This window comes from Melanerpes formicivorus, unplaced genomic scaffold, assembly GCF_026170545.1.
Source record: "Melanerpes formicivorus ecotype bairdi unplaced genomic scaffold, bMelFor1.0.p_v2 SCAF_1, whole genome shotgun sequence".
NCBI classification, from domain to species: Eukaryota; Metazoa; Chordata; class Aves; order Piciformes; family Picidae; genus Melanerpes; species Melanerpes formicivorus.
In genome coordinates this window covers 2,416,443-2,442,797 of record NW_027142353.1, presented here as the reverse complement: position 1 = coordinate 2,442,797, position 26,355 = coordinate 2,416,443, and the positions used below count along the sequence as shown (strand labels likewise).

The 26,355-nt window shown below is 35.7% G+C and overlaps 1 protein-coding gene across 6 annotated transcripts in view; it reads left to right on the top strand.

Moving 5' to 3' along the window:
* The window catches only part of DACH1 (dachshund family transcription factor 1), a 384,340-nt gene that overhangs the window by 184,351 nt on the left and 173,634 nt on the right, over nt 1-26,355 (top strand). For all 6 annotated transcript variants that reach the window (XM_068151468.1, XM_068151561.1, XM_068151642.1 and 3 more), the window contains exon 3: nt 18,927-19,088. In XM_068151468.1, coding sequence (XP_068007569.1) covers nt 18,927-19,088 — 162 coding nt within the window. The remainder of the gene's footprint in view (nt 1-18,926; nt 19,089-26,355) is intronic.

The following is a 26,355-nucleotide window of genomic DNA, read 5'->3' as shown; positions in this document are numbered from 1 at the left end:
AATGTTTCAGTGAACTAATACTAATCTTACTAGAATTTTTGGAAGTAGGGTTACTTCTGTCACCCTGCTCCCTGTAATTTGCTAAAGCTTACAATGCCAGAATCTTTTAGAACTTTGATTTGCAGCAATGCAATTAACTTTACAGTACTCTCTCTAAAAAATACACAGTATTTGCCAAACAGTAAAAACCCCAAATCTTTATTATTAAAATCTGAATTAGCATTAAGTGAACTTTGAAATGCAGCTATCCAGACTGGTCAGTGCTGAACTCCATCTTCCCTTGAGAAAGTGTAAAAGTTCCTCCTTAAAAGTGCATCTTTAAATATGTTATTTGGCACCATCTCTTTTTTAAGTGATGTATAGAACTTAAATCTCAAAATGCATAATGTCCTGCAGTAATATTCACCATGTTGAAGCATCAGAAAGGTGAGAGGTGCCTGAGCTCTCCAATCCGTAGTAGTTGTCCACATCTGGTTTTATTATTAAATATAGATGTAGTTTTCAATATAATTTTAATATAAGAAATAAAATTTTGGTAATCCTAATGTCCATTTATGTATGTGTAAAAGGATGAACGTTCATTCTGAATAGTAGATCTGGACACTTCAGTTGCATTAAACGTTTCTTGTTGTTTTGTTTTCATAATCTTCATTTTTTCCACTGACACCAGACTAAATTTGGTTGCATATTTGTTAACGGGAACACTTACTTTAGTTTTTGTGCTAACAAGGATGTACCTTATAATCCTTGGATAAAAAACAAACACATATAGATGATCACTTCTTAGACACATAATACTTTTTCCCCCCCAGTGTTTTGAGTCTTTTAATCCATATTTGCCCAGCTTGTTTCAAAAGGGAATCAAATTGTTTTTTGTGGTATATTAATGTTTTATGCAATATTCCATAGAGAACATTAAATAAAAATAAAAGAAGAAGGTTGACCTCTAACACTTACACCCATTTCTTATGTCAAACTGGGAGATGTTGAAAGCCCTATATGGTCGTAACCCTTCTATCTAACTGTGACCCTCCTTAACATTAAGCAGGTGACTCGATTAAACATAAATCAGGCATAAAATGCCCTGCATGAGGCAGCACAGTGAATCAAGCAAATTATCAAATGGCAAAACTCATTCTGTGCTCTGGGCAATGTAAGCTGCCAGCGCTTATACATCAAAACTTCACTCACTGTAAGATTGATTTTATTTTATTTTGTTTATTTTAATTCCCTACAGCAAGCTGTGTTAGTCGTGTAAAACGCTGTCTGCATCATTGCATTCCTAAGAAACGCTTTTCTTGTTTAGCAAAGGCCGATCACAATCTTAAGCAGTGTAATCCATCTAAGACTAGATATGCTGCACTCTGCAGTGGGTTCTAGTAGAGCTGATATTTTGTGCAGTAATACCGAAACTTAAGCTTTGGTGAGTGTATAGATTTTTTTCTGTTTGTCTGTGTACACATAGACACACACTATCAACTTTATCAAAAATACGAGCACCAAAGGGATAATGTTATAAAATTGAATCACCAGTAGCCATTGAAGATATTTTCCAGTTTCAGTCAAGATGCTGGGATTAAAGTGTGTAAGTCCAATCTTAAGGCAAGAATGAATTTTTATGTAAGATGATACATGCCTTCCTTTCACAGTTGCTTTTTATGCTGCCTTAAAACATGTCAAAATAATCCCCAGCAGAGGAGCCTAAAAGGAATGTCAGCTCTGTGGTTATGTAAATCGAACTGAGTGCTTTACAGCAGGTTTAAGATTTTTATAACTCAGGAGTTGTTAACAGCCAGCTGGTTTGTATCTGTTTTTTATGGTTATTCTTGTCATAGGCAGCCTCCACAATTTTTAATTATATTTTATGGTATGTGTTTTCCCTCCTCTTGAATCCCACAGCCACTCTTTTGCTTCAAAAGATATTTTCCACTGGGAAGAGGAGAAGCATTGCTTTGGGACTCCATCATTAGAAATATTGTTGTGTAATTACCTCCTGGTAACAACAGTGGAGTGCGAATCTCCATTGCAGATCTTTAACTTGCTACTCCAGGACGGAAGTCTGTAGTACTCTGAACACCCAGTTAGGGTGTGATGCCTATGGCCCTTAGCTCAGACTGTGGTCTTCTGCTTTCAAAAAACTGTATTCACAACACAAATTTCTCTTTGCTTCATGCTTCAGGTTTGAGTACATATGTGCTTTGTGCTTTGCAGATCTGATTACGTTCTGTGTTCGGGATCACCACGCTTTCTGTATCACACGTCCACAAAAATGCTGTGTCTTTTGTCTGCTTTAGTGACTCTAGTGGTGATACTGGGCAAATGTAATCTTTTAAATGGCTTTAGAGCAATGTAGTTTCAAGACTACAATCTGATTCCTATCTGGAAAAGGAATAATTCAAAATATACAGAGAACATTCTTCTCTGTCTGAAAATAAAAACACCATACCTGACAGCCTGAAAAGTCAATACCTTGTATTTTGTTAGGCTTCACAAAGTTATGAAATTTAATATTTAATTACACAGAACTGTGAAGACATTACCTGAATCTGTGCATTCTTGAATGTTTTACAGTGTTTTGTGTGTGTTTTCCCTCCACAATAGGAAGGGGACTGCTCCCTGTCATTAATGGTAGATCCTTCTATTGAAACACCTCCTCTCCTTGCAGATGTAATGATGTAAGAGCGAGAGTCTTAAATAATTGATGATATGGAGAAAGCTGTTTGTAAAATGGTTTAAAAGACTGTTAAGCTTGACAACCGTAAGATAACAGAAAGACTGCTATAAGCCTTTTTTTTCAGATGAGGTTGAGAAAATTAACACTTGTTTTTGTTTCCAGTCTGAAATAGTTAAAGTCAATCTCACTCAAAAAGCCTTTTTTGGAAGTGTAAAGGAAATAATACATGCTTTTGTGTTGTACTCCAAGAATTGATTTGTGTAATCCAGTTTCATTATTTTAACGGACTGAAATCAATACAGGTATTATCATCATACCTAATATATTCAGACATTATGACTCTATAGATCTTCTTGTTTTACACAATATTATATTTAAATTTGAATGTTAAGTGTTTATTCTGACCCACTTACGGTCTAATGCCTAATGTCAGCAGCTTCTAAACTACTAATTCAAATCTCTCTGCAGCACTGGTTTTAGAGCTGCGAAGGAGTGCACCATGCAACTGAACATAAATAGATAGGATAAATATTTATTACCAGAATTAGTTTATCTGGTAGAATTTTCTTTTTCTTTTCTTTTTTCTTTTCCCATATAATTCAGTATGAATTTTGAACATTATCAAAACAGCTTTAAAACTACAATGTTGCTGAAAACAAAGTTGGGATATTGCTAAAAATATACTGATCTTACCAAAATATGTTGTGGGCATTTAATTTCCACACCCCCCCACCCCACCCCCCCAAATATTCATCTTATTTCATAAAGAATACATAGTAGGACTGAAAGTGCAAATAATAACAACAACAACAGAAATACAGACAATACTGCTTCCAATTGCATAAAGTAGGAGTGCAGTAAGTGCAGAAATGTAACAGTGGGATAGGGTATACTAAATCTACAAGGTACATATGAAGTTATTTTAAAAGCACATTATGGATACATAGTATAATATTAAAAGAAAACAAACAAACCCCAAGAAAACTCACAGATGTTATGTTTATCACATTAGGTGTAAATGAAACGTTTCGTGTTTTGGGAATTAGAGTACTGGAACTGTATTTCATGGCTTCACCTCTCACTTATCCCAGGCAGAACAGCCTGTATTTGCTAACCATGACCTGCAAAATTAATAGTAATTTCTTTCTTCTCTAGGGCTGCTGAGAATGGCATGGGCTGTTTAATGATACTTATTTGTTCTGGGTTCCAAAATATATAGATGATACTAGATGATATATAGATGATACTCCAGAAACTAGAACCAATACATGGAATTTTTAATTACTTACTGTTGCCATATTTTAACAATTTGGAATAGAAATAATTCTATGTTAAAAAAAATAAAATAAATCTGTTTTAAGGCAGTGCTGAGCTTGTTCTGAAGTCTGTTTGGCTACCAATGAAACTCAAAAACCAGAATGATACCTGCATATTTCAAATCAGCAGCAGTATTTCAAAGAAAATATTCTTTGGAATGTCACCATGTGGCCTGCAGTACTTGACTTTAATAAATAGAAATACATAGTTTTCACTTAAACTTAATTAGATAGTTTCTATAGTTCTTGGATTCTATCCATAAAGTTATTTTAGAGGAAAAAGTCTGTGCCAGGGCTGAGTTGCTGAATCAATCTGGAAAAATACATCAACAGCTGAAGAGGCTGTTGTTCACATAAGGCTTTAATGAATTAACTTATGCTAGACAGAACTTTACATGAGCATTTTCTCCAGCGTTAATACTTCTCTGTTTTGAACAAACATTGATTTTTTTTTTTCCCCCCTCTTTTTTTTCCCCTGTGCATACTTCATTTTGGATTAGAAACAAAGTTGAGAATGTGCTTTTACATAATATGTTCGTAAGTCAAAATTAATACAGAGATAAAGAATGATGTCTTTTCCTACTGTATCCTTGAACAGGTGACCTGTTTTAGTAGTTCTCAAATACACACCTGTTTTTTCCTGTCTGTAAAGGGTGGAAAGATTATCAGATAATCATACTGTTCCTCTGTATTTTCAGGACACTTTGTAAAATATCTGATGGCTTTATGGTATAATTAGATTTGAAGTATATTTTCTAATCCTTAATATCCTGTTTTTCAGAATACAACTTCCTTTACAGTCAACAAAAAATTAAGTACTCACATTTTACAAACATAAGGTAAAATCATTATATTCCCTCTTGTGGTTGTCAGTGGTTTAGGAGTACATTTCACATTTAACTAGCTCAGGTAGTAACAGAAAGATGGGGATTTTTAAAACTTCCTTTTATTTTAATGAAGGCCTGAGTAGCTTTCACACAATTCAGATTCTTGGACAAATAATCACAAGTTGAGAAGCATTGTGATCTTTTAGTTTGAAAATTGCTGAACCATTGGTCCAATTTCCTCCCTGCTTCAGAATTTGAATTGATCATGTCCTGACTTGAACTTGTAATTGATAAAAAAAATATTTTATTTGTTAATTTAATGGTTTTAAGAAAGACACAGAGTCACAGAATGTTAGGGGTTGGACGGTGCCCTGAAAGATCATCTAGTCCAACCTCCCTGCCAGAGCAGGATCACCTAGAGTGGGTCACACAGGAACATGTCAAGGTGGGGTTTGAATGTCTCCAGAGAAGGAAACTCCACAACCTCTCTGGGCAGCCTGTTTCAGTGTTCTGTCACCGTCACAGTGAAAAAGTTTTTCCTTATGCTCACAACTGATCATATACTAACTTGAATTTCGAATTGATCAAAAAATCTTTCACCTGGCAATTTGATGGTTTTAAGAAAAACACTCCAGCTAAACTAAGAAAAATACTAAGTATTTGTCCACAATTCTTCCCTCAATGCCTTTTGAACTGAGAAGTTTTTTGTGATCATTTAAGGTACATGCTAAATTTGAAAGCAGAATTTCACTTTGATAGTTCTTTTGTGGATTTTTACCCATGCATGCATTACACTGAACTGCTGCCTTCACTTCTTAGGCAAGTTATCTCTTTATAGAGATAGAATTAGGGCTTATAACAATATTAATACATGCTTGGCACTTTCTTTTCATTTTTATAGCTTTGTACAACACTTGGGTGATTTATATTAAAAATCCTTCTGTAAGGTATGGAAGTATTATCTCCATCTAATAGGTAGAGGGGAGTAAAATTAAAATGTAGGTGCCATATCTGATACTTCTGGTAATATCAGAATTAAAATTCAAAAGCGTCTAATTTCTTCTGTTCTATTGTTAGAACAATCACATTTTTAACTTAAAGGGTTAACTACTGCAAAATCAATTCAGATTTTATTCAGATATTTTCTTTCAACATCTCTTTCAAGATTCTTCTTGCTGCAAACTAAGGATTGCTGTGGGAAGGATGTGTGGCACATGTGGTGAAACAGAGGTCTTGTAGGTGTGGGGTAATGATCTTTTTTGATTCAATTTACGACTAACTGGAGATAAATCATAAGAAAATGGCAGACAGGAGAATCAGACAGGCCATCAGCTGTCTAACCAAGTGACTGACCTAGGGGCATCTCTAAAGCTGCCAAAGTAACTGTTTATAGAATTTGTCAAAAAGCCAGATCCTACTGCTAGAAAAACCATCTTCCATAATTTTGTATCTGGGTCTTTTCTATGAACACAGGATGAGGAAAAGGAAGTAGAGTACATGGTGAGGTGTTTAGTAGCATTCTGCAAATATATTTTTCTGTTCACGCTTGTGTGGAACACTATGCTAGTGAAGGACTGATTTGGGGAGTGAGTGTAGGAGCTTAGAATTGGGCTAACGTGTAATTTTTTTGTATGTTTACATGGTAGCTTGAAATAAAACTGGTGGTTAAAAGGGTGCAATAATTGAGGTGAGATGGTGCTATACTTGAATGCAAAAATATTTGTTCCTGTTCATAAAGTTGATGTTTAATATAATCATAGAATTCTTTGGGCTGGAAGAGGTCCTTAAAGGTCATCAATTCCATCCTCCCTGCCGTGGGCAAGGACATCTTTCACTAGGTCAGTTTGCTCAAAGCCCCATTTGACTTGGCCTTAAACACTTGTCCGCTGTGATGAGGCATCCACAGATTCTCTGGGCAATCTGTTCCAGGGTCTCACCATCCTCATTACAAAATTTTTCTTCCTTATATCCAATCTAAATCTAGTCTTTTTCAGTTTAAAGCCATTGCCCCTTGTCCTGTCACTACAAACCTTAGTAAAAAGTCTCAATTTTTCCTAGTGAGCCTCCTTTAAGTATTGAATGGCTTCAATAAAGTCTTCCTGGAGCCTTGTCTCTTCCAGGCTGAGCACCACTAACTCTCTCAGCCTTTCCTTGTAAGAGAAGTGTTCCAGCCCTTGGGTCATTTTGGTAGCCCTTCTCTAGAGCTTCTTTAACAGGTCCATGGCTTTCATGCACTGCAGATTTCAGAGATGGATGTAGGATCCCATGGTAGGATCTCATGAGAGAAGAGGGGCAGAAACAGCTCTCTTGACCTGCTGGTCATCTGTTTGCACTCTGGCAATCTATTAGTTTGGTGTAGAAATGTCAACAAACCATTTATTTAGGAGATTGGAAGTAGAATCCATCCAAAAAGTCTGTATCATCAACATCATAGGAGGCAATCTTTTTTCTATGCATTGAAGCTGTTGTGTAACTCATTTTGTATTTCATCCTCTTTCATATGAGGAATATCAATCACTTATGCTTGAACGGTAGCAGTTTCCAATGAACGCAGAACATTTCACTGAATTTCACTGAAGTTTTCCTGCTGTGTAAGCTTTCTTACAAAATATGTGAGAATTAAAAAAAACCCCACAACTTGTAAATATTTTTCTTCAAAAACATAGTCAGTTGAGACAATACCATATTGCCACTTCTGAAATGTGTTTTCTGTAGTTCGGAAGGGCAGAATGTCAGCAGCAGAGAGAAAAATGTAAATACAAATGCATGTACACTCTTCCAAGTTTGATCACAATACTACATTGTGCATATATGAATGTCTCTGCAGATTATAGGACATCTTTATTAAATTACTGTTTCTGGAAGGACAAAATCATGTGGATTCTTCTGCCCTTATTACGTGACAACGCACTGTGTGCCACCCATTGGTTAGCATGCAATGTAGATAAAACACAGTTCTCCTGTGGCCTGTTACTGCCATTGGAAATCTGTTTTGATAGATGGAGGAACTACTCTTTTTCAAGCTTGGCAAAGAAATACAATACGTGAACTGAAACATCCAATTAAAGAACAGATCAAACAAAGAGAATGCTAGAAATGTCTCGTAAACTGGCAGAAAACATGCCTTAATTTTACGGTCTCTAAGTTCATCACAAAATGAAATCTAACAGTAAGTCTGCATTCTTTTAAAAAGTAGTTCCTGCCTTTCTAAAGCTGAGCATGTATTTTAACCTGTCTGAAATAGTGATCAAGAATTCAATTTTACAGAAACTCAGCAATTCAGTGTAAGGAATTACAATAAACCCAGTCATTGCTCCTCCTTTTAACACATAACAGAAGGGGTTTAGAGTTCTACATGTTAGCAGTCCCCTTCAAATGTTCCAGAGGAAGTATGTTCTTCACTTTGGGAAATGGCCACCAAGCTTTTTGGGCTGTGTAGTGACAAATGTTGGTTATCATCAACACTTTATACTTGTAATCTTATTAACTATCTCAGTGACTTCCAAAGTGACTTCAAAATTGACATCAAATCACTAGAGTGATGTTCTCATTTCTAAGATAAAGCAATAGCAATTCTCTTGTTCCAATTTTTTAAATGATTCATGCTCAAAATTTTAGTCTAGAAGTTACAGTGTTGAAGTCAAGGAGTGTGTATAAAATACCGAAGAAATTTAGAATTTGGAAATTTAGAATTTGGAATTTAGAAGTTATAAGAGAGTCATAACCTAGAGGAATAAGAAATTATAAAACACACATCCCATCTGAATTGTGTGAATGTTGACAAGGTAGAAGAAAGTAATTTCCAGTAACAGAGATTTGTGCAAATCCTAATCCTTTGATAGCCTGTTCATTAATATCTGAAGAAAAGATTAATTACATTATCTGCTGCAGATTATAATCTAGGTCTCCCTACAAAATGGGCAATCTGTGAAATAACTGTTGTCATTGTGTTTTGTCTATTGATGGACACCAGCAACTGGAGAGATGCAGTATTATTAAGAGTGTATATACAGTGCTTTTTTTTTGCACATGGTATGATGAAGATTTCCTAAGTTTCTGCCAAATCAGTGTTGGGATCCCCATATGCTTGCATATTCAATGAACTTTGAATGTATCCCCATACTGAGGTAGACACTGGTACTGTTCAGCTGTCAGCTTCAAAGATTATGCCTTTTGGGAGCATGTATTATCATGTATGTAAATCTGAATTTACATATGGCTGCAGGATTTCATAATATAGGCTGCAGTTATCTCAATAGGGTAGGAACTGTAGAATGGGTTACTGCATGTTTGGTTTTGTATTATAGCCGAATACAATAATGATGTATTATAGCCAAATACAATAATGATGTATACATTATAAGTATCATGGGTTTTTTCCCTTTAACAGCATTAACAGTCTTACTGAGTACCAGTGATGTTACTTTGTGGTAACACTACTGTTCTTGAGAGAACTCCCTCAATTTGGGGTAATAATTTAGTATTCATTGATTGAGTGCTGGGACAAGATGCAAGTGCACATCATCCCACTGTCCTACCATAGTTTGTAATGGGAAGAGATATGTGTTCTTTCAAATGTAAGAGGTCATCACAGCATGATTTGTCTAGTGCCATGGTCAGTACTCAGGGTGCAAGAAGTAGAGCATCTAGGTGAGTGGACCATCTATGAGAATTGACTGCCCTTTCATCTGAAAACAGGACTACACACTGTTCCCTGTAAGTCATTATCACAGCTACTTTGTACAGTATCACAGTTCTGATCATCACAGTACAATACTCTGCTATCACTGTGCTGTAATAGTACATTTAGCTCCATGCCTTGCCTCTGGCACAGTGTAATGCATAATGGATCTAACGAAATTTAAAAAAGAAGAGAGAAAAAAAGAGAGAGAGAGAGAGAAAAAAAGAGCCCCCAAGCCACAGTGAAGCTCTTGAAGTTACAACACTTCAAGTGAATAGAGGGATGGAGAAGGAGACTCTCCTAACCCTTACAGGTGAATTCTCTGCAATATTTAATGTGAAAATTCTCTTACTCAGCTTTCTGTGTTAAAACAATGGTGTTTATGCCTTGAAATAACCATAGGATTTCTTAGAATTTTTACAGCCTTATACTGACTTCTGTCATGCTTGGTGCAACCTGCTTTGCACCCTGCAAATGCACAAAGGCAGACAGAAAATTATAATAGTATTTGTCAGCATATGTTGTAATACAAAGGTATCTGTGTCCTTCTTGGGGAATTGGAGAACAATATTTACTTTAAAGGTAAATATGACAGGGTCCAAATTGTTCTTTAAAGATATTCTTATTAGTATTTATACATTCTTACGCTGTTAATGAGTAGTCCTTTGAAAACTTCCCTTAAAGTGTCTTGAAATAGTAGTTTATATTTTAAAGGTCTACGGAAGATACAATAATGAACAGCTGTGATAGTATTTCATCTTAGCAGAGGCAATTGTGTGCAGCTAAAGCCCCACATTTCTTTCCTTCTCTTTTCATGAGTAGGAATAATGCTGTTTTCATTTCTTGGGGAAGGAATGAGCCTGAAATAAGTCTGTAGCTGACTATTCCTATGCACTGAAGGTGAGAATCTAATCTTTCTTTGGGCAAAAATGTTACTATGGGAGGAAAGCCCTAAAGTCCACAACGGCTTTGATACCACACTGTGTAAATAAATGCCAGTGGTCTGTTATTTCAGTGTGGTGAACTCAGTGCAGAGAACAGGTCCCTCTGCAGGCGCATCCATCTCTCCAAGAGGCTATAAAGCTAAAACTGCAGCACTGTGGTCCACACCTAAAATCTTAGTTTATTCTAAACTTGCTCTGGTGCTTCAAATACTTATATACATGCACATGTTAAATTTCACATGCATGATTAGGCATTTGGGCTACAGCTGTCTATTGGAAAGTCTATCGGAAAGAATTGGGCAGTTTGGTTTGCAGAGCTGAGCTTGGAAGTTGTAGGGAGACGTACTTCCACATGGCCATGAGGCTGCCTCAGTAGTGTTTAGATATGATTTCAATCACAGAATTGTGCACCCCGGGATCTGTGTCAAGCTGTGGATTAGGTTTTTAAAAACAAATGAAAAAAGTTGCTCACACAATTACTCATAACCATGAGTATTTGGCTACATTGCTGCTGTTACAGGCATGAACATGTCCTTTCAGTATTTTTTAATTGTATCAGTGTTACAGCTAATTAATTGTGTTTGTCTAGTTATAAATTAGACTAAAAGACTAGGGTTTTATTAAGTACTGCTGATTTTCTTACTGTTTTTGACTACATAGCTTAAAAACTGAATCACACTTCTCTAAACTGGGCTCAAGGAATATGTCAATAAAAGACATTGCAGTTAGTCAAATCTAAGAATGTTAAATCAAGAAAAAATGGTGAAACACCAATAACTACCAGTAACTGCCATTATGTTCAGCCTTTCAGTTTCTTGTAACAGCAAGAATAGTGTTGTGAGAACAAGAGATAATGTATACAAAAAGAAGAAAGGAACTTCTGTTTGCAGAAAGTGTCATTCTATTAAACAAGAGCAATTATTGCATTCTAGAAATGAAAATGTAAACCAGAAAGTCAGTTAGGATAATATATTGTTAGTATATACATTTTCTCTTCCCACATACTTTTTCTTTTTGGAATTATATGCTATTTGCTTAAAGATATTGTGGATCAAGATTCAACATTTAAGGAAAAGTATTTTTTTTATATTGTTCAAAGCTGACCTCTGCTTTTAAAAAGGCTTGATCTGCAGTTTTTCATCTGTTTAGAAGCATACATTTTTGGTTAAGAAATTGAAGACAATCTCTTTGTCTTTTTCCTAAGCTGGGGAGGTTGAGATAAAAAAGAATGCTTGCTTTAAAAGTCACACATGGCTGTAATTTAAGATTTTTTTTACCTCATTGTCCATAACAGTTGAAAGAAACCTTCAATGAAAGTTTATTAACTAGGCCAATGCCTCAGGCAATAAAGGTTCATTTATTACCAGTTTCTTGGCTGTTTTTCTTCTTCTATTTTTCCGTTAAACTCATAGCGTAAGATAATACTTCACAAAATTAAACCTTTGACCTTCTGTGGAGTTAAGTCGCCTTTGATTAGATAAAGTAACAATTTATGGTCCAGCGTGAGGTTGCACATGAAATGAATAATGCAGCAGACTGAATGAGAACTGAGAATCTATTGCTTTTGAAAAGATGACTGTTGTTTAAGAAAGAATGTTCTCTCCTAATTGTATTGTAGTGATGCTGTATGCATTCCAGTAAGATTTTAAACTGTTGTTGAGGAGTACAATATAGGCAGGCAGTTCTGCAGTATACATTGTTTAATTCTGTCACAGTTACACCAAGCCAATAATAAATTTACAGATCACAAAACTCTGTTAAGCTATGACAGTTAGTAATTTCTTGTGGTATTTGAAATGCGCTGCCTGATTTCACTTCTTACTCTTCAGTACAAAGGAATAAAGCCACACTAAAGAACGACTTCATGGACTGTAAGCCCATCAGTTCCATATTAGTGATAAAATAATTTCAGTTGCAAAATCTGTTTCATCAACACTGAACCTGCCAGTAGCTCTCATGCAAAACCAAAGTTTTATCTACAAAACAAGAGAACACTACTTTCTAGGTCAGTGTTTGTTTTGTTTCTGCAACTGCGGTAATGGCAAAGACACGTTGTAAGTAAAAAGATTTTTAGATTTGAAGATTGCTGTAGAAATTTAGCTCTTTTGCTTGTTTATTTTAAATACAATACCCAGGCTTCAAAATTCATATTGCAATTTAGGAGTGCTTACAGGAAAAGGTCTGATTAGAGTGATGAACAACAGATGGTTTGAGCCTCACATACACTGGTTTTCTCCCACTTCAAGACTGGCAATTTCATTTTCGTTGCACCAGTCTGAAACGGTTCACTCGGATGATTTTTTCTAAGTATTCTTTCTTTAACAATATTTAAAGTGCAATTACTTATTTCACTTTTCATTACATGACTCTTTTGACAATTACCCTTTTAAAGATGTTAAAAAGTGATCCACATAAGCAATTTATGATGAATCATGGAAGCTGAGCAGGAAAATACATCTAGAAGAGCCAGACAAGAATTTTGTGATTAACTCAGAATAACAGGTAATGGCATTTTCAGAGTATACCAATATTGTTGTATGGAACCAATGCAGGCATCTTAACGGAACTAAAACTTCTGGGTGAGTGAGAGATTCCAGGCCTACATTATATGTAAAGAATGCTATTAATGAAACTAGGTATTTTTAGCAGACCATTATGATGTAGTCTGAAGTTCCCCTTTCTGCAATCCAGTCTATGTAATCAGACCTCTGTCCCCCTGCAGATTGCTTTCCTCTTCTTGTTTTATGTATCACACTATATAAAACACCCATTAGATCAGAGACTAAGGTTAGGATCCTATTTCTTTTGAAATAACTGGGCAGCAGTGTAATAAGCTAAGAGAAACTTGTACCTGAAACCCGTTTCAGTTCAATAATCTACAGTGATCGAGGTCAAGTCCTAGCAGGTAACTCTGCCTTTCTTTCTCAGACAGTTTTCCAGATTTTAGTAAGAATTTTGCCCAAGTAAGAACTAAAGTATGAAAAAGGGAATTAAGTCAAGAGAAGACATGACTTGTTTTCAAGACAGTACCATTGAAATAAACTATAAGAAAAAATCTTAAGCATTAATTGGAAATAATGAAATTAGTTCTGTCAGAATTTAGAAGAGATTTTGAACTCCTCCCATGAAATGAATAAAAGCATTTCTGAAGAATAAGCTTTCTAGCAAATAAATGAAATTGAATGTAACATACTGCTGTCAGTCTTATTTTGGCTTTTTCTGGCTGACAGTCTTATTCTGCCTGTTCTGTGTTGCCAGATATAGAGTCCTAAAGAAAAAGGTTGTGAAAATATGTCTATTTATTACTGGATTTTTAATGTTCTCATAAATATATCTCACACAATCACAGAATTTCAGGGGCTGGAAGAAGGGACCTTGAAAGATCATGTAGTCCAAGCCCTCTGCTAGAGCAGTATCACCCACACCAGATTACTTGGGAACACATCCAGGCGAGTACTGAATATCTGCAGAGATGGAGACTCTGCAAACTCTCTGGGCGGCCTGTTCCTGGCATATATAAAGGAAAGCAATAGTTATCTTGGAAATGTTATTACTTATTTATTGGAATAATTATTAAAAACTACAATTACTATTAGGCATAGTTATAACTGAATTAAGATCAGTTACCTCGATAATTTTATAGGTCATCTCACAATCAAGTTTGGGAATACAGTTCAGAAATGTGTATTTTGTGACACATTTGAGACTGAAAATGTTGCACTTGCTTTTCTTTTCTCCTTCACAAATAAGATGTGTTATAAGCTGCTCGTGCCTTGACAACTGAAAGTTTTAAGAGTTCTTTCTGAAGGCAGTGTTTGTTGGAAGGCAGAAAACCTGTATATAATTTAGTGCCCACCCATAATTCATACACATTTGGAAAATCTGGCATAATGTATGACAGCTCTCTCAGGCATTTTGCTTTCAGGGCAGAATTGTTTTCTGAGGATGCTATGGTGTTTTTTTTTTTTTTCACATTGTTTTCCATTTCATTCACTCAGTTTTCAGCATTAGAGACCACACATACTGGGCATACTTCTGGTCTCATTCTCACCCATGAAATTCTGACTTCAGTAGAGTTGCATGGGTGTAAATTAGACTAGAACTTGGCAGGAGAAAGCTTATGATTGTATTTGGCAGAGGCAGCAGGCTGCAACTTTATTAACATAATTAACAGCTACAAACACACCAAACAGGCCAAAGTAATCTAGTGACAGAAGAGAGAAAGTCTTTGTAGGAAAGGATCATTTGCACTTTCTTCTGGTGTTCTGCTTGTTCCTGAGTTCCTACTAGGGCTTGGAGAGCTTTCAATTGAGCTGTAATTCGAATTCATACTGCTTCTACAAGACACCTTGAGCAAACTTTTGCTGATGAGTCTATAGGAACTGTCAGCAATACGGAGATTACTTCGGGAGCGTGGCAGTTGAATTGGACTTTACTTTCTGATGTTTTTCTTTTTGAATTAAATTGTTGGACAAGATTAATTGCATGCAGTAAGAGATTTAAATGAATAGCTTTATAAAGCATTAAAGTTCTAAGTGTGTCACATGGGAAAAAAGCTGTAAGGTTTAAACGAATAAATGTATTTAATGCATAAAATGTCTAGGCTAATTTTTTAATTCCTTTACTAACATCTTTTATTGAAAAACAGTACTTTATTCATCCATCTTAGTTATACTGCTGTGGTTGTGGTAATTTAATATTCCTGCTCTTCGCTAATCTTCTGGTTCAACAGAAGTAAACAATAGCTTTCATAAATTAAAAATACGCTCTTCAGAACATGCTTCTAAAGATAAAAAACAAGGCTGTAAACATTTATGACTGAAACAAACTAGATTGTTCAAATACTGCCATGATGTATCATGTATATCAATATGGCACTGATATCAGTTAGAATGCAAACAAGGTTTTAAATGATGTGCCCCTTCATTTCAGCTGGAGAATCCGCTTTACACCATCTGCCTATCAGATGGTTAGGAACCAGGACTGCGTATTAATGCCACATGTTCGATTTTCTTTCCTCTTGTAATGGTTAGATTCATATTGCTAATAGCTGTGCATGAGCACTGTCGATGAAATTTGTGTGACGATGGAGTGATGAGATATTTATAAAGCTGCCTGTCTCACTGCATAATCAGCAGGAAGAATGCCAGACATAAACAACTTATCAATTTCAGAATATTAATGACAACTACCATTGACTTTAATGCATTGAATATTTTGGCTGGGATACTTTTTAACTGTTCAGAGAAATATTTGTAAAGAATAAAAAACACCTATGTGGCTGTTTGGTGTGATCCTCATTTCTTCCATTTAAGTTGCCTCTATAGATGATTTCTGGTTATCTCATATTTGAAGATAAAACTTTGGTTCTGTAGAAAAGTGTGCACCTTGGAAATTTCTTGGCTACATTTTAAGAGTACAATGTTTGGGCCAAAAAGCTTATTTGAACAACAAGCTAATATATTTTAAAAAATCACAAGTATTTAGCCAAGTATATACCTGTGCGTGAATTTAAAGTTCTTACAGGGTTCATATTGTTGGTATGGGTGGGTTAAACCATCACACTACAACATACATGCATACAGATAGATAGCACTGTAGTTACATCTTATGCTTAGAATATATTTGGCTGCCTTTGCTAGTGAGATAAGTCAGACTTTGTGCTAGAGAGGAGGTTTTGTCTTGTACCATAGCACAGTACACCTCAGTGCACCAGTGATTATAATGCAAGTGGCTCTAGTAACTGTCTCGGGACCTTCTCTGCCACTTATTTGCTGTAACATGGCGGTCAAGTGATAGGAAAAAGTAACTGTAATGCAGGAACTTCTCTGTAGGCTAGAATTACTGTGAGGAATAGCATTAAGCCATAATTCTGAGGATTATTCCTCATTCACTTCCCCCCCTCCTCCCCCTTACACCGGTGCTTATATGAGACATGCATTTCAGTTTAAATTAATTGCTGTATGGCAAAGTAATCATTTCAATCACTTACGTGGTTGTGTGAGAGAAGCAATGAAATTAGTAGTTTAATTTCTGCTTTTTCAAATGATCATTTATTATCACAAGCATTATCTTGTGAAAATCATAATACAGAACTAAGCAATCTGTGTTTCTGTTTCCCAGTCCCCATGGCTTCCTCTCATGAGAAGCATTATGGCCTGCTTTGGAGGGAAGCACTGAAGCATACTGTTTTGCAGATTTTGTAATGGAAGAGAATTTGATTTTTAGCTCTTCTGTAACCAGCTCATTAGCCTGGTGAGACATAATATTGTGGAGCTCACAAGTCCTGCGTCCAGTGTCTGTTTGATAAGGTATTTACACTGATATGTGGATGCTGATAATTAAAAACTGCTCATCTGGAAGTTCAGTCACAGCTAAAAGTTTGAGGCTTGCTGTTGTATTCGTTGGCTATATTGTATTCCTCCAAAGGATTGTTCTTAATAGATGCTAGTTTTAGCTTGTGAAAGATGTATATAAAAAAAGGAAGTATAGATTATTGTATTGCTTAATGAACACAGGATGCAAAGTAAAGTTCAGAGGTGCACCATCCCTTTTTCTGTGGCCTAACTTAGGGACTGTAACCAAATTTGTATAACATGTAACTTCATATCCTTCCTCGATGTTAAAAATATCATTGGAAGCAATCCATGTTATTGTCAATACCTTCTTAAGATCAGAACATGCACAATTTGCAGTAGTAGCAGAAGCTAAAATAAAATTAAACCTTTACATTTATTCACCTTCTGATTTGATGTTTGGCTTTTGCTTCTACCTGAAATAGCAGTTTTCTAAATAATATTGATCTGCCTATGCAGAATGTAATTATCACATACTTGGTAATTCTCATTGCACTTGGAAGTGTGAGAAGTCAGCCTGTGAGGAGAGTTGGGAGGCTGGTAATGTTTGCTAATCTTTATGCTGTCATGCAAATCAAGAAGGGAAAGCAACCTTGAGTCGAGCCCAAATATATTCAAAGGCATCTCTTATGGCACCTCATTGCTTTCCTGATGTCCATTTACTTTATGCCTTCTCCCCACTGGATTTTGCCTTTGTCCCTTCCCATCACTAGCTGAAAACATAGCAAGACTGAACTCTTTTTCCAGTTAAACAGGCAAAGGAGACAACAGGAGGCCCTTGGAAACAGTGTTGGTAGCAATATTTATCTCAGCAGCCAGGGATTATTCAGTCTTTCCTGCTAAATTGCACTCCTCCTATGCTGGGCAGCAGCCTTGGCCCATTAGAATAGTAAGTTGTGGAGTTAATTCCTCTTGAGATCCATAAGACACTTCACACCTCTCAGAGTAGCTGAAAATCAGACAGGCAGCCACCTTTAAACTAATTACACTGAGCTTTTTCAAGCCTTCTCCACAGTCGGGGCAAGAATCTTGATTCAAAATGATGGAGGCTGTTTTCCTCTTGTGGCGTAACAGGGTGATGGCTGAGATTGCATAATTGCATAACATTTACCTGGGTTTATGCCTTCTCTTTCATTTCTTACATTAATTCTCTTTAATTTCCATGTCTGGCCCCTGGATCAGTCATGTGGTGTAGGTAGCTCTTATGAAGTTTTGACACTGACTTCTCTTAGCTACCACCCGGACTGGGGGAAAGAGATCTGAGTGGGTCGCACTGCCGAAGAATTATCCCGCCTCAGGGAAAAGGGCAAAAACTTATGCTTGTGACTTTGATTAAAGGCTGTATCTAATTACGAGTTTTGAAGGCATTACTGGACTGTTTCTCTAATTGCTTTTGACAAGAGAAATCTCGGTTTTGTAGAACATTCTTTTAAATGACTGGATGGTGGAAATTTGTTTTGGTAGGAAGAGCACTCGGATTGCCTGAAGGTAGTTTTGGGATTGGGATTAAATGGATTTAATAATTCCTCTTCTCATTGGTAAATACCTTAATGCTTTGAATCTTGGGCAAATTAAAATAAGTATTTTACTAATGTTGTGCATTGCTAACCTTTCTCCTAAAAGTGCTTGCTAAAATGCCCATATCTTCCTGCTGTTATGTGTGAAATGAGAGATAAATGTCAGAGTTCTTTCATATGGTACTCATAAATAGAAATTATAGACCTGTTTTTTTCTGTTTTCGTTAGCATGTTGAACATTTGAGATCTACAATTATGTACATGTTCACCTATTTTTATAGCCAGACACTTACAACATGATTCCGAAGCTCAGTCAGATTCCTTAAAGAATTTATTTACGGCTGCAGTAAGTTTTGTTGTATTATGACTTCACTTACTGGATACCAAGTTACAACTCACTTGGATGTATAGGAGTAACTTTCTAAATGTGGCGTGAAACATTTTACTTGAAGAAGTTGAGGGCTTTTCAAATCTAACAAGAGGAATAATATTCCACAGTGATTGCTATTCATTGTGAAGCAAATATGAAGCAGGAATAACAGTCTTAGTCCGTACAATAACGAGAGACCATAGAAAAATGTGTATTAAATTTTGATCGTACTTTTTTACAGGCCTGACAGCAGCCGCCGCAGCAGCAGCAGCTGCCACCAATGCCGCCATAGCAGAAGCAATGAAAGTGAAAAAAATTAAATTGGAAGCTATGTCCAACTATCATGCAAATAATAACCAGCATGGAGCAGACTCTGAAAATGGAGATCTGAATTCAAGTGTCGGTAAGTCTCAGAAATGCCATTGTTATGTGTCCATAATGCTCTGACATTTTATTAATGTAGTGATCCTTCTGGGCTTTCTTCTGAAGTCCTTGATTCGGTGTAAAAAGCTGCATATTTGTTTTCCTTTTCTTACTGTTTTTAGTTTTATTTTGTTTTTGACCTTTACACTAGTGTTCAGCATTGTTGTTACTATTACAAAAGCATTCTCTCCTTTGCAGGTTACTTTTGCAGACTCCAGTTAATATTTTCCATGAAAGAAAGTGGTTTGATTGCTTAGAGTTCATTTTTCAAAGTACAGGTGGGGTGACAGATGATGGTGTCAGAGTGAAATTTAACAATGTCTCCTGCTCAGTGTGCTGGGTATCGACTTTAGGTAATTCAGAACACAAGCTTGAAAGCAAAATATTTCATACTTTCATGTGCCCTGTGACAAAAGGAAAACATACATACACAATAAATTATTGCCATACTCTACAGTTCCTATCATATTTTATTTTAATAAACACATTCTTAAAATGTAGTTAACAGGTTTTTCCATTTCTTAAGCAGCCATCAGCACCTCTTTTTCTTTCTCAAAAAAGAATTGTTTCAGTATACTTTATTCATTTGTTTGGACAATTTGTTTTGCTAGAGCATACTTCAAAGCTGGAATAACTTTTTGTTGTTGTTGATTAAATCTTTAATCATCTGTGTGTGTCTGCTGTAAAATGTTTTGTTATGCCATTTCATTGTATTGGCTCCTTTTATCATGTTGAGACAGTATTAACTCAGCAACAGAAATTCAATGACAGAGAGGTACTTTCAGAAGACTGTAGGCAAGGTTGGTGTATACTGGAATAAAATAGCTTAAGACAGGGATTTTTTTTTTGGTTGGTTGGGTTTGTTTTGTTTATTTTTTGGTTTTTCACCTCTAAATGCATTTGAAATGAGTCTTAGAGAGTTATGTAATAGCCTTAACATAAACGTGTTTGTGAACAGCATTTCTGTACAGTTCAGTAGGCATTGGTAAGCTATGATTTAGAAATAATGTGAATTGCAGTTCAAAGAACTGGTTCACCTAGGCACATGCTGTTCTAAAGAACAACAATATGTATGCACTACTGCATAAGGAGGTGACCAGATTGTTTTGTTTTCTTTTTAAAGAAAGGCTTAAAGAACTCCTTCTGTGATTGTGAAGAAAATAGTCTTATGTGAGTGTGTTAGTACTCAGATACCAACATGTGTGGTCACTAGAATATTAATGGAAAGATTGTCCCCTTGGAGAGAAAGCAAAAGGGGACAGAGAGCAGGTGTCTTTGAAATCTGTGAGGAGGAGATAGAAGCTAGGAAGGACCAGGTGCTCCCTAACATACTAGGAAAAAAAAAAAGTGAAGTAATGAAAGTGAAATGTGAAATGCAAACTGGGGGGGATAGGGTCTGTACTAGAACTAGAAGCTATTTTAGATTTGAATTTCTGACTCAGTTGAATGCATTAAGTGAAATAAAATGTTCAAATACTGGATTACGGAAATGTTATTCTGCATGGCAGCTCCAGTGACAAACCACTTGCTCATCCACAGAAGCAGGCAACTTAGCAAGTAATCAACATCTTAATCACGTGAAGTATCTGTAGGAGAGTGGATGGAGGGAATATCTGAATTTCCTCAGAATAAAAAAAAAAATCATAATTTGAGACATAATTTAATTAACTAATCTGCTCTTACATAGCTCTTTAAGTAAGTACATTCTAGCTATTTTAGTAGAGCAAAGTTAACGAAGGAAGCTTATTTACTGTCATTGTCGAAACTTCTTCTCAGCCCCCTAACTTGTTAGCGTCACTTAATTTCCCGGTTTGACTGAATGAAGAACTGAGTTAATTTTGTTCAGAAAAAAACATCTCTTTTAAGCAGAGCAAATAGCATTCCAGTGGTGTCTGCTCCAGGAGGAATGGCTATGGAAAACCAGTGTGCTTGTCTGTGCATTATAGTCTTCCTATAGAGGTTTTCTCAAAAATAGTTTGCATTTATTTGTTTCCTTTATAGTGACCCCTGTCCTGTCTCCAGTGCCAATTATGTCTATGGAATCAGAGAAGTGATTCCTACTGTGACTAATGCCAGGGTATTATTAGGTTCACAAAGAGTTAATTCTCCACTTTTTAGTTGCATTGTTGAAAATTAGCATATTTTATTAACTTGACAAGAAATCATATTTCCAAGGTGTTGCTTTGTAGTTGTGGGTTTTTTTTTTCCCCCTGCATTTTTTCAGGCATTTATGTCTTTTCACATAAATATTATCAAGTCCATATACCTTCAGTATTTTACATTATGCCCTGTTAGGTGTGAATTTGAAATACGTCAGTGAATGTTGACAGGAGGAAGGGACAAACCGAAAGAAAACAACCTGAGATTTGTTTATATTTCAAACTATCTAGTGTGTCTGATCAACCTGAAAAGGAACAAGCAAACAAACCTACAGGCTGAAAGTTTAATTAATGCATCTTATCCATATGTAGCAGGCATTATCATGTATTAGTGTATGTGGATTGATCCTAGGCTGTTCCAATACCCTTGTAAATGAAGATAAATAAAATTTGGTCTCTTTGGTTGAATTGTCGGGTTTGCTTCTGAATTATCTTGTTTTTTAGTTTTAAAGAGATGCTTACTGTGAACCATTTTGGTAGATGAACATTGTATAATTTCACAGAGTATTACACAAATATATTAATCTGGTCCTTTGAAGCAGTGGCATGGCCAGAAAGGTTGGTGAGTGAAGAGGGTTAAAGGAAGCCAATGATACTAATAAGTAATTAATTTATATCCCTCTGTTTTGTATAGTAACCTTGAGCTTGCATCCTCTCACCAGAATTATCATTTGGGGTGGGGGGTAGGGGGGAAGAGAGAGGAAAAAAAAAAGAGAAAGAAGAAATTACAGAGGAATCAGAGTGAGGTATTAGCACACTGAGTAAAATATATGGCTGCAACGCCTTTCTCCCCCATCCACAATCAATTGGATTCTTTTAGTTTAATATTTACTTGCTAAGATGAGATGCTAGTCTGCATGGTGATAAACATTCTGCTACTGGCATCTGAAGGTGACCTGTCAGTTCATATGGACAAATCTCCTGCTTACTGAAATGTACAAAATAAATCATTAAAGCAGGCAGGTGCTCATTCCCAGATTTAAATCACCATAGATTTATGATTTGAATTAATGCTTCATTTGGTCATAGAAATAGATGCTGAGACAAATGATATGCAGTGGTTGGGGCTTCCATACTGTAGCCATCCTAATATTGATTACTGAGATGTCTTTGCAATCTCTTGTTTATATCAAGTACTGTCTTGTGACAGCTTGGCTGATATGAGCTACATTGCAGATAAGAAGGAAAAATGTCCTGGGTTCTTTTTAGTGGCAATTCTATATACAACGTGCAGGATAGATAAATAATTTATTTAAATAAAATGTATTAAAATATAATTCCCTGTGGCAGCAAACAAAAAAGATTATGCTGTGTGCCTTTTTTTGTTCTTATTTTTGTTTTATTTTTAATTGCAAAACCAAAGGAGAGTGACAAGGTCAAACTTTAAATTTCATTGAAGAGGCTTTGTTATTTGTCGTGTTAACATCTTAAGATGATATTAGAATCAGTTGTACGTTTACTGCCTTACACTCCAAAGTTACAGATAGGTAGAGCAGCTCAATTATTTCCTTGCTGCTTAAGTACTTACTACCCTGCTATCATACTTCATTAACCTGCAGCAGCAAATATAGAAGCCTTTGAAAGTAAATATGTTTAAAGCTATTTCTGTGACCTAGGCTTTACTATCTATAACTTGGTAGGAAGTGAAGAACGGTCCCCATACTTTTGCTTCCCGAACATTATATATAATGCAAGCACTATGTATACATAGACTTTAGGGAATATTCAAAAGATTTGTAAAGACCTTTGCCACTTGCTAAAATCTGACTCATAAAACTTGTAAACAACTATCAACAATAGTAAATTACTTGCTTAGTAGGAAATGAGTTCATATCTATTCAAAATGTGATCTCAAAACAGATGTCCCAAGAAAATGTCATTGTTTAAACTACATTAATACAAAAAAGAGGCAAAAAAAAAAAGCAAGCTATTATTTCTTTGAGGAAGTGAAGCAATCACGAAGACTTTGGTGTTCTGTTTCTAAACACAGTTAGGAAATACGAGGCAACATTTTACACTTGGCTAGCACGTTAATCCATAAACAACCACAAAGTGTGTTGAAAATTAAGAGGCTTTCTTGGCATGTTAGGTTTCCTATTCATCTGCATTACTTTGCAATATTTTAAATTGTGAGACAAATATAGGGTTTCCTGTGATCTGCTGTTCAAAAGTAACCGTTGCCTGCATACTATTATTCTTTGTTTTTCTTTTCATCCAGAATCAGAGATAAAATGATTTAGGTGAAATTATTTTTCTCCAGTGACCTTGCCCAATAATAGAACAGTACAAAATACAGTCATTTCCTTTGTCTAAACACACGTATCTATTTTGAAGGAAAGAATTACTTTTATGGTTTTAGGAAAAAGTCTTGGAGACCTTGAAAAAGCAAATAAAAGGAAACAGAGAATGCAGGCCACTGAGCACAGCTCTGCGGTTGCACATCTGATTCTCTGCCTTGGCAATGTTAATGAACCTCAAATCCTCCCTATAATTAGATGAGGGAATTGCTTATATTTTCAAACAGATGATGCTGCTATAATGAAACGATTGACAGGGAACTTAAGAGTGTCTACAGTAGTCATTTTGTTTCTGGGGTTTTTTTGTTTGGTTGGTTTTGGGGGTTTTTTTTTGGGGGGAGGGCTTTTTTTGGGTGTGTTTGTTTTCTCTCTCTCTCTTTTTTTTTTTTTTAAGTGTAAAAGAAAATTGGCTGTAGATACAGGTCCTGGGAGAGGTTGTAATTTACAGAGAATGCTATGACAGGTGTCTTTGTATAGCATGGAAATAAAATGAAAGAGAAAAGAATGATGGGCAGGTACAGCAGTTTTTTGGGAGGGGGTGTCCTGTGCTTATTCTGCTCGGGTTCTTTAAAAGGGGCCGAGACTCAAGAGATGGATCCGGATTGAGTGCACAGCTGTAACTGCTGATGAGCTAATTGCTCCTTATCTCTCAGCCCCATTCATCTTCATTTTTTACCAATTACTGAGAATTATCTGTGTTCTCAGTTGGATATGAGAGTTAATCCTTTTTGGTTAAGCTGGCAGTACTGTGAGCAGATTCCAAATCATAGGGTGAAAAAGCCAGAGCAAGCTTGTTCTCAAACTCTCTCCAGTTCAATGACAGTATCACTAGTTCATAAGAATTTTTCTATTGTTTAATAGATTAAACACAGATTCATTATTTTTTTTTCTTTACTTTAGTGCTTTTATTAATATGTATTTTTCTCTTAGCATAAACTGTATTTGTATATTCCTAAGCGGATGGATGTGCTTCCTTTCTGAAAATACTCACTTGTAAAAATGAAAGTAAGATAAACAATAACTTCAGTATAGAAAGATTATTTTCAATATTTCAGAGTTTATTGTGTGATTTGTAGCACTTTTAATGACATGGCCATGAATACAACTTTGATATCATGGGACAAAAGACAAATGCTTGTCAGTGACATATATCTACTTCTGTAAACTTCTTTGAAATTTGTGGATGAAAAGTGTTGCCTAGGTGCTAGCAAAGGCATAATCATACAGCCTTAAGGACAAATGTGCTATGCTGAGCACATTGCTTTTCAAACTAAAGAAGAGCTTTCACAAAACTGTGCTTCAGGAGTGCACAGAATACCAGAGAGAGATAATATGGTTATAATGAGGCCACTAAACTTTGTTTTGGAATTCTTCTCATATTCATAGAGGGATGGGAAAAAAAAATTCCTGAATTTCATAGCTAAAATGTAATGTTAGTGTATTAAGTGAGGATATGTTTTCCAGGGATCTGCTTCCCTAGCCTCTAATTGTAATTGTTAAATTTGTTAAACAAGGCAACGAATTGGATGTTGCAGTCTGAACACAAGTTAGTAAATTAAGGGACTTATTAGCAAAGATTCAGCATTTGATGTTGGACAGTTAGTTGTGTTATAACAAAGAGTCTCTCATCTAGATTAAATCCTCACTGTGGGATTCATTGAAACAAACATAGGCATTTGCATCTGACTTAGTCATCTTAGACTCTACAGTTGTAGGGGTGATCCATCTTATCCTAAAGTACATGGCAAAAATAGGTTAGATAAATTGCACCTTACAAGTGCTTAGTCATGCGACCACGGAATTGTAGTTATGCAAAGAAAGTTAAATGCATGAATCTCACAGTTTGAAAGAGTTAACAGGTCTATTCTGAGGCAGTGATAGAGTAGTGGTAAAATAGTGCCTGAGAGACAGTGAAACAGAAAAGAAAAAACAAACTGAAAACCTACTCTTCAGAAACAGCCGGTGAGAAGTTTAGGTATTCACCCAGAAAACTATTTAAATACAAATATCCTCGCAGGTTTGCTCTGATTGTATAGGTATATCACTTGTGAAAAGAGTAATTTTACCTATAAGCCATACTGAGAGAACATGCAGAAGCAAATTCTTCCTGCATGCCATTTGTGCTTTGGGCCTGCAGTGAAGTTATATCAAGTTAATATAAAAAAACTCTAAATTATTAAGCCTAACTTGTCAGAAAAATTAAAACCCAAACCAAAACAAAAGGCTATTTATATTGTTTGATCACATTTAATTTGTTTCTTGTTTCATGCAAGGTAATCCTAATCGGATAAATAGTTGGATAATTTAATCTTAGATGTCTTTGTTGGCTTGTTTTTTTCCCAAATAATTGCTTATTGTTGTGGCCATTTTCCTTTCTATCAGTGCCTTGTATGAAAACAATGAAATTGTTAAGCTTTTACTCAGTGTTGTTTAATAGTTTTTTATCATCACCAGGAAATATACTTAAAAGTTATACTGTGGGTGGAGTATATTTAGAAATGTAAGTTTATTACAGACCTTATCTTGCTGAGTAGTTATAATTGTCTATGGGATCATTTTTCACAAATAACTAGCTGTGTCTGTTCTGGAATGATGTGGACTGGACAACATCTCCCTTTGGTCTTACAGGTATCTTGATAAAGATAAATCCTAGAAAATGTTGTTTAATCAGGATATCCTGGAGGAAACAAGCAAACAGGCAAATAAGTCTACTTTCTGGAGTCTAAGGCTGTATTCACACACATACGATGCCTGTCTGTCACGAATATAAGTTCAAGGGAAGCATTTTTGG